Consider the following 10163-nt stretch of genomic DNA (forward strand, 5'->3'; position numbering starts at 1 on the left):
GGTGTGTCCAGATGGGCAGACAGACAGTGGACACAGGGCAGGCTGTGTCCAGATGGGCAGATAGACAGTGGACACAGGGCAGGGTGTGTCCAGATGGGCAGACAGACAGTGGACACAGGGCAGGGTGTGTCCAGATGGGCAGATAGACAGTGGACACAGGGCAGGGTGTGTCCAGATGGGCAGACAGACAGTGGACACAGGGCAGGGTGTGTCCAGATGGGCAGATAGACAGTGGACACAGGGCAGGCTGTGTCCAGATGGGCAGACAGACAGTGGACACAGGGCAGGGTGTGTCCAGATGGGCAGATAGACAGTGGACACAGGGCAGGGTGTGTCCAGATGGGCAGACAGACAGTGGACACAGGGCAGGCTGTGTCCAGATGGGCAGACAGACAGTGGACACAGGGCAGGGTGTGTCCAGATGGGCAGACAGACAGTGGACACAGGGCAGGCTGTGTCCAGATGGGCAGATAGACAGTGGACACAGGGCAGGGTGTGTCCAGATGGGCAGACAGACAGTGGACACAGGGCAGGCTGTGACCAGATGGGCAGATAGACAGTGGACACAGGGCAGGCTGTGTCCAGATGGGCAGATAGACAGTGGACACAGGGCAGCGTGTGTCCAGATGGGCAGACAGACAGTGGACACAGGGCAGGGTGTGTCCAGATGGGCAGACAGACAGTGGACACAGGGCAGGCTGTGTCCAGATGGGCAGATAGACAGTGGACACAGGGCAGGGTGTGTCCAGATGGGCAGACAGACAGTGGACACAGGGCAGGCTGTGTCCAGATGGGCAGATAGACAGTGGACACAGGGCAGGCTGTGTCCAGATGGGCGGATAGACAGTGGACACAGGGCAGGGTGTGTCCAGATGGGCAGACAGACAGTGGACACAGGGCAGGGTGTGTCCAGATGGGCTGACAGACAGTGAACAGAGGGCAGAGGCTGTGTCCAGATGGGCAGATAGACAGTGGACACAGGGCAGGGTGTGTCCAGATGGGCAGATAGACAGTGGACACAGGGCAGGGTGTGTCCAGATGGGCAGACAGACAGTGGACACAGGGCAGGCTGTGTCCAGATGGGCAGACAGACAGTGGACACAGGGCAGGCTGTGTCCAGATGGGCAGACAGACAGTGGACACAGGGCAGGGTGTGTCCAGATGGGCAGACAGACAGTGGACACAGGGCAGGCTGTGTCCAGATGGGCAGATAGACAGTGGACACAGGGCAGGGTGTGTCCAGATGGGCAGACAGACAGTGGACACAGGGCAGGCTGTGACCAGATGGGCAGACAGACAGTGGACACAGGGCAGGCTGTGTCCAGATGGGCAGATAGACAGTGGACACAGGGCAGGGTGTGTCCAGATGGGCAGACAGACAGTGGACACAGGGCAGGGTGTGTCCAGATGGGCAGATAGACAGTGGACACAGGGCAGGGTGTGTCCAGATGGGCAGACAGACAGTGGACACAGGGCAGGGTGTGTCCAGATGGGCAGACAGACAGTGGACACAGGGCAGGCTGTGTCCAGATGGGCAGACAGACAGTGAACAGAGGGCAGGCTGTGTCCAGATGGGCAGATAGACAGTGGACACAGGGCAGGGTGTGTCCAGATGGGCAGATAGACAGTGGACACAGGGCAGGGTGTGTCCAGATGGGCTGACAGACAGTGGACACAGGGCAGGCTGTGTCCAGATGGGCAGACAGTGGACACAGGGCAGGCTGTGTCCAGATGGGCAGACAGACAGTGGACACAGGGCAGGGTGTGTCCAGATGGGCAGACAGACAGTGGACACAGGGCAGGCTGTGTCCAGATGGGCTGACAGACAGTGGACACAGGGCAGGCTGTGTCCAGATGGGCAGACAGACAGTGGACACAGGGCAGGGTGTGTCCAGATGGGCAGACAGACAGTGGACACAGGGCAGGCTGTGTCCAGATGGGCAGACAGACAGTGGACACAGGGCAGGGTGTGTCCAGATGGGCAGACAGACAGTGGACACAGGGCAGGGTGTGTCCAGATGGGCAGATAGACAGTGGACACAGAGCAGGGTGTGTTCAGATGGGCAGACAGACAGTGGACACAGGGCAGGGTGTGTCCAGATGGGCAGATAGACAGTGGACACAGGGCAGGCTGTGTCCAGATGGGCAGACAGACAGACAGTGGACACAGGGCAGGGTGTGTCCAGATGGGCAGATAGACAGTGGACACAGGGCAGGGTGTGTCCAGATGGGCCAGACAGTGGACACAGGGCAGGCTGTGTCCAGATGGGCAGACAGACAGTGGACACAGGGCAGGGGGTGTGTCCAGATGGGCAGACAGACAGTGGACACAGGGCAGGCTGTGTCCAGATTGGGCAGATAGACAGTGGACACAGGGCAGGGTGTGTCCAGATGGGCAGACAGACAGTGGACACAGGGCAGGCTGTGACCAGATGGGCAGATAGACAGTGGACACAGGGCAGGCTGTGTCCAGATGGGCAGAAAGACAGTGGACACAGGGCAGCGTGTGTCCAGATGGGCAGACAGACAGTGGACACAGGGCAGGGTGTGTCCAGATGGGCAGACAGACAGTGGACACAGGGCAGGCTGTGTCCAGATGGGCTAGACAGTGGACACAGGGCAGGTGTGTCCAGATGGGCAGACAGACAGTGGACACAGGGCAGGTGTGTCCAGATGGGCAGACAGACAGTGGACACAGGGCAGGCTGTGTCCAGATGGGCAGATAGACAGTGGACACAGGGCAGGGTGTGTCCAGATGGGCAGATAGACAGTGGACACAGGGCAGGGTGTGTCCAGATGGGCAGATAGACAGTGGATACAGGGAAGGCTGTGTCCAGATGGGCAGACAGACAGTGGACACAGGGCAGGCTGTGTCCAGATGGGCAGACAGACAGTGGACACAGGGCAGGGTGTGTCCAGATGGGCAGATAGACAGTGGACACAGGGCAGGGTGTGTCCAGATGGGCAGACAGACAGTGGACACAGGGCAGGCTGTGTCCAGATGGGCAGACAGACAGTGGACACAGGGCAGGGTGTGTCCAGATGGGCAGACAGACAGTGGACACAGAGGGCAGACAGGTGTGTCCAGATGGGGCAGATAGACAGATGGACACACAGGGCAGGGTGTGTGTCCAGATGGACACAGGGCAGGGTGTGTCCAGACAGACAGTGGAAACAGGGCAGGCTGTGTCCAGATGGGCAGACAGTGGACACAGGGCAGGCTGTGTCCAGATGGGCAGACAGACAGTGGACACAGGGCAGGCTGTGTGTCCAGATGGGCAGTCCACAGACAGTGGACACAGGGCAGGCTGTGTCCAGATGGGCAGATAGACAGTGGACACAGGGCAGGGTGTGTCCAGATGGGCAGACAGACAGTGGACACAGGGCAGGCTGTGACCAGATGGGCAGATAGACAGTGGACACAGGGCAGACTGTGTCCAGATGGGCAGATAGACAGTGGACACAGGGCAGGGTGTGTCCAGATGGGCAGTGGACAGACAGTGGACACAGGGCAGGGCAGGTGTGTCCAGATGGGCAGATAGACAGTGGACACAGGGCAGTGGACACAGTGGCAGGCTGTGTCCAGATGGGCAGACAGACAGTGGACACAGGGCAGGGTGTGTCCAGATGGGCAGACAGACAGTGGACACAGGGCAGGCTGTGTCCAGATGGGCAGATAGACAGTGGACACAGGGCAGTGTCCAGATGGGCAGATAGACAGTGGACACAGGGCAGGGTGTGTCCAGATGGGCAGACAGACAGTGGACACAGGGCAGGGCTGTGTCCAGATGGGCAGACAGACAGTGGACACAGGGCAGGCTGTGTCCAGATGGGCAGACAGACAGTGGACACAGGGCAGGGTGTGTCCAGATGGGCAGACAGACAGTAGACACAGGGCAGGGTGTGTCCAGATGGGCAGACAGACAGTGGACACAGGGCAGGGTGTGTCCAGATGGGCAGATAGACAGTGGACACAGGGCAGGGTGTGTCCAGATGGGCAGACAGACAGTGGACACAGGGCAGGGTGTGTCCAGATGGGCAGATAGACAGTGGACACAGGGCAGGCTGTGTCCAGATGGGAAGACAGACAGTGGACACAGGGCAGGCTGTGTCCAGATGGTCCAGAGTGGACACAGGGCAGGGTGTGTCCAGATGGGCAGACAGTGGACACAGGGCAGGGTGTGTCCAGATGGGCAGACAGACAGTGGACACAGGGCAGGCTGTGTCCAGATGGGCAGACAGACAGTGGACACAGGGCAGGTGTGTCCAGATGGGCAGACAGACAGTGGACACAGGGCAGGCTGTGTCCAGATGGGCAGATAGACAGTGGACACAGGGCAGGGTGTGTCCAGATGGGCAGACAGACAGTGGACACAGGGCAGGTGTGACCAGATGGGCAGATAGACAGTGGACACAGGGCAGGCTGTGTCCAGATGGGCAGATAGACAGTGGACACAGGGCAGCGTGTGTCCAGATGGGCAGACAGACAGTGGACACAGGGCAGGGTGTGTCCAGATGGGCAGACAGACAGATGACAGTGGACACAGTGGACACAGGGCAGGCTGTGTCCAGATGGGCAGATAGACAGTGGACACAGGGCAGGGTGTGTCCAGATGGGCAGACAGACAGTGGACACAGGGCAGGCTGTGTCCAGATGGGCAGATAGACAGTGGACACAGGGCAGGCTGTGTCCAGATGGGCAGATAGACAGTGGACACAGGGCAGGTGTGTCCAGATGGGCAGACAGACAGTGGACACAGGGCAGGCTGTGTCCAGATGGGCAGACAGACAGTGAACACAGGGCAGGCTGTGTCCAGATGGGCAGACAGACAGTGGACACAGGGCAGGCTGTGTCCAGATGGGCAGATAGACAGTGGACACAGGGCAGGGTGTGTCCAGATGGGCAGACAGACAGTGGACACAGGGCAGGCTGTGTCCAGATGGGCAGACAGACAGTGAACACAGGGCAGGCTGTGTCCAGATGGGCAGATAGACAGTGGACACAGGGCAGGGTGTGTCCAGATGGGCATGGGCAGATAGACAGTGGACACAGGGCAGGGTGTGTCCAGATGGGCTGACAGACAGTGGACACAGGGCAGGCTGTGTCCAGATGGGCAGACAGACAGTAGACACAGGGCAGGCTGTGTCCAGATGGGCAGACAGACAGTGAACAGAGGGCAGGCTGTGTCCAGATGGGCAGATAGACAGTGGACACAGGGCAGGGTGTGTCCAGATGGGCAGATAGACAGTGGACACAGGGCAGGGTGTGTCCAGATGGGCTGACAGACAGTGGACACAGGGCAGGCTGTGTCCAGATGGGCAGACAGTGGACACAGGGCAGGCTGTGTCCAGATGGGCAGACAGACAGTGGACACAGGGCAGGGTGTGTCCAGATGGGCAGACAGACAGTGGACACAGGGCAGGCTGTGTCCAGATGGGCTGACAGACAGTGGACACAGGGCAGGCTGTGTCCAGATGGGCAGACAGACAGTGGACACAGGGCAGGGTGTGTCCAGATGGGCAGACAGACAGTGGACACAGGGCAGGCTGTGTCCAGATGGGCAGATAGACAGTGGACACAGGGCAGGGTGTGTCCAGATGGGCAGACAGACAGTGGACACAGGGCAGGCTGTGACCAGATGGGCAGATAGACAGTGGACACAGGGCAGGCTGTGTCCAGATGGGCAGATAGACAGTGGACACAGGGCAGGGTGTGTCCAGATGGGCAGACAGACAGTGGACACAGGGCAGGGTGTGTCCAGATGGGCAGACAGACAGTGGACACAGGGCAGGCTGTGTCCAGATGGGCAGATAGACAGTGGACACAGGGCAGGGTGTGTCCAGATGGGCAGACAGACAGTGGACACAGGGCAGGCTGTGTCCAGATGGGCAGATAGACAGTGGACACAGGGCAGGCTGTGTCCAGATGGGCGGATAGACAGTGGACACAGGGCAGGGTGTGTCCAGATGGGCAGACAGACAGTGGACACAGGGCAGGCTGTGTCCAGATGGGCAGACAGACAGTGAACACAGGGCAGGCTGTGTCCAGATGGGCAGACAGACAGTGGACACAGGGCAGGGTGTGTCCAGATGGGCAGATAGACAGTGGACACAGGGCAGGGTGTGTCCAGATGGGCAGACAGACAGTGGACACAGGGCAGGCTGTGTCCAGATGGGCAGACAGACAGTGAACAGAGGGCAGGCTGTGTCCAGATGGGCAGATAGACAGTGGACACAGGGCAGGGTGTGTCCAGATGGGCAGATAGACAGTGGACACAGGGCAGGGTGTGTCCAGATGGGCAGATAGACAGTGGACACAGGGCAGGGTGTGTCCAGATGGGCAGATAGACAGTGGACACAGGGCAGGGTGTGTCCAGATGGGCAGATAGACAGTGGACACAGGGCAGGCTGTGTCCAGATGGGCAGACAGACAGTGGACACAGGGCAGGGTGTGTCCAGATGGGCTGACAGACAGTGGACACAGGGCAGGCTGTGTCCAGATGGGCAGACAGTGGACACAGGGCAGGCTGTGTCCAGATGGGCAGACAGACAGTGGACACAGGGCAGGGTGTGTCCAGATGGGCAGACAGACAGTGGACACAGGGCAGGCTGTGTCCAGATGGGCTGACAGACAGTGGACACAGGGCAGGCTGTGTCCAGATGGGCAGACAGACAGTGGACACAGGGCAGGGTGTGTCCAGATGGGCAGATAGACAGTGGACACAGGGCAGGCTGTGTCCAGATGGGCAGACAGACAGTGGACACAGGGCAGGGTGTGTCCAGATGGGCAGACAGACAGTGGACACAGGGCAGGCTGTGTCCAGATGGGCAGACAGACAGTGGACACAGGGCAGGGTGTGTCCAGATGGGCAGATAGACAGTGGACACAGGGCAGGCTGTGTCCAGATGGGCAGACAGACAGTGGACACAGGGCAGGGTGTGTCCAGATGTGCAGATAGACAGTGGACACAGAGCAGGGTGTGTCCAGTTTGGAGGGCACGTTGTCTGTTTGTGTTAGACTGGCTGGCAGCATCACCTGCATTAGGATCAGCCAACTTCCATGAAAATTACTCCAAAAAGCTGCTTCATGTGCTCTGCTCTGAGTCAGATCACTGGGTTTATCTGTAATACGGCTGCAATGTGTGTGTGTTCTGAACTTCTGTCTCACATCTCTCCTTCTCTCCCTGTGTCTCCAGCTGGCAGGCGTAGCACGGTAGGGGGCGGTAGAGAGCATGGCTGAGCCAGGCCAGCCCCAGGAGAGCAGCAGTCTGCAGAGGAAGAAACCTCCATGGCTCAGAGTGGACATCCCCCCACAGCTGTCCCTGGATGAGCCCTCAACATTCATACAGGTATGATGACACATCTCTCTCGCTCGCACACTCACACACACACACACACACACACACACACACACACACACACACACACACACACACACACACACACGTTTGTTTTACTATACTTGTGGGGACCAAACAATTGAACCCCAAACCCTAACTCTAACCCTAACTCCTAACCCTATCTCCTAACCCCTAACCCCAAACCCTAACTCTAACCCTAACTCCTAACCCTATCTCCTAACCCTAACCCCTAACCCTAACTCCTAACCCTAACTCCTAACCCTAACCCCTAACCCCTAACCCTAACCCCTAACCCTAGCTCCTAACCCTAACTCCTAACCCTAACTCCTAACCCTAACTCCTAACCCTAACTCCTAACTCTAACCCCTAACTCTAACCCCTAACCCTAACTAACCCCTAACCCTAACTCCTAACTCCTAACCCTAACCCTAACCCTAACCCTAACCCTAACCCTAACTCCTAACCCTAACTCCTAACTCTAACCCCTAACTCCTAACCCTAACTCCTAACCCTAACTCCTAACTCCTAACTCCTAACCCCTAACTCCTAACCCTAACTCCTAACCCTAACTCCTAACCCTAACTCCTAACCCTAACTCCTAACCCTAACCCCTAACTCCTAACCCTAACCCTAACCCTAACTCCTAACCCTAACTCCTAACCCCTAACCCCTAACCCTAACCCTAACTCCTAACCCTAACTCCTAACCCCTAACTCCTAACCCTAACTCCTAACCCCTAACCCTAACTCCTAACCCTAACTCCTAACCCTAACTCCTAACCCTAACTCCTAACCCTAACCCCTAACCCTAACTCCTAACTCTAACCCTAACCCCTAACTCCTAACCCTAACTCCCAACCCTAACCCCTAACCCTAATTGTAACCCTAAACCTAAAAAAGTCTATTTCCTTCTGGGGACCAGCAGAATGCTTTCCTTGTTTTACTACCAACAGGTCCCCACAAGGAAAGTACACACACACACACACACACACACACACACACACACACACACACACACACACACACACACACACACACACACACACACACACACACACACACACACACACACACACACACACACACACACACACACACACACACACACTCACAGGTAGAACACACACCCCACACACATTCATAACATACATGTACAGTTGCTGTAATCTGGCCTAGTTCAATACAGATTCAATACAAGTGTACAATAGAGACCAGCTACAGTAAGTCCACTTCACTCAGCTGTTGAGGTGCAATGTCTTCTTGTTGTCTGGTGTGTGTCACAGCCGGTGAAGAGGCAGGGGTTCCTGCGCAGTGTGAGCATGCCTGGCGAGAACATACAATCAGGCATCGCAACCTTTGACCCTAGCAACTATCTCCAACCCCCCTTGCAGCACCAGCCCTCCATCACACAGACCATCAAGAGGTGAGACCACACACACGCACACGTGTATCACACAACACACCTTCCACTCTACTTGCTTCTGCATTCCCTGAATATCTTTTCTAAATAACACTAACTTTTACCAACTGAATCTTACTCTTTTCCAGCTGATCTGAACTTATTCTCTTTTCATTTCCCGTTTTACTCCTCTCCTTTATTTCCCAATCTCTCTCCTTTCTCTTGGTGTCTCTTCCTTCTCCTTCCCCATCTGCCTACATGCCTCCCCGGCTTTCCTCGGTCTGGTGTTTGTATATGTGTAGTGAGAAGAGGGTGCATTTCAAGCGGGTCAACACGGTCCCTCCTAAGGGCCAGAGGGGCCCCCGAAGGGTGTCTGTGCTGCGCAGGCGCTCCTGTGTCCCCAAACTGGTCACCCGCCGCCGCTCGTCCATCCCCAAACAAATCATCAAGTAAGAGTGAGAGAGGGGGGAGGGGATGAGGAGGGATATGAAGAGAGAGAAGGAACAGATTAAGATAATGTGTCAATACGACAATGTAAGAATCCTCACTACGATAATGTAAGAATCCTCACTACGATAATGTAAGAACCCCACTACGATAATGTAAGAATCCTCACTATGACAATGTAAGAATCCTCACTACGATAATGTAAGAATCCTCACTGCGACAATGTAAGAATCCTCACTATGACAATGTAAGAATCCTCACTACGACAATGTAAGAATCCTCACTACGACAATGTAAGAATCCTCACTATGACAATGTAAGAATCCTCACTACGACAATGTAAGAATCCTCACTATGACAATGTAAGAATCCTCACTACGATAATGTAAGAATCCTCACTATGACAATGTAAGAATCCTCACTACGATAATGTAAGAATCCTCACTGCGACAATGTAAGAATCCTCACTACGATAATGTAAGAATCCTCACTGCGACAATGTAAGAATCCTCACTACGATAATGTAAGAATCCTCACTGCGACAATGTAAGAATCCTCACTACGATAATGTAAGAATCCTCACTGCGACAATGTAAGAATCCTCACTACGACAGTTCGCTCACCAAATCATGTGTTTAAGGATGAATCGTCAGAGCAACACGCAGGGACCACATCTGCTGTGTGTTATGTTTTCATGTTTTTGACTGTGTTCCATGACGCATAGAGGATGCATTCACACGTTCCACCCACCACCCCTTATACAGACACACACTCACACAATGACTCATAAAGAGTAGCTACCTGGCCTCCCACATCAAGGCCGCTGTGAATCCATTGGAGCACCATGTAGCTAGCTGGCTTGTGTGTTCAGCTCATTGTGTGACAGTGGACCAACACCAAAGCTACCTCTTCAAAGGTCTGCCTGAACCTTCGCATTCGAAAGGTGGAACCACGGTG

At 55.9% G+C, this 10163-nt stretch overlaps 1 protein-coding gene across 1 annotated transcript in view; it reads left to right on the forward strand.

The window, feature by feature from the left end:
* LOC118357717 (inactive rhomboid protein 1) overlaps nt 1–10163 on the forward strand; it is a 70346-nt gene that overhangs the window by 20438 nt on the left and 39745 nt on the right. The window contains 2 exon segments of the mRNA XM_052478070.1: nt 7197–7349; nt 8644–8783. Of these exon segments, the coding sequence (XP_052334030.1) occupies nt 7233–7349; nt 8644–8783 (257 nt within the window). The 5' untranslated portion in view covers nt 7197–7232.

This window comes from Oncorhynchus keta, chromosome 24 (assembly GCF_023373465.1).
Source record: "Oncorhynchus keta strain PuntledgeMale-10-30-2019 chromosome 24, Oket_V2, whole genome shotgun sequence".
NCBI lineage: Eukaryota > Metazoa > Chordata > Actinopteri > Salmoniformes > Salmonidae > Oncorhynchus > Oncorhynchus keta.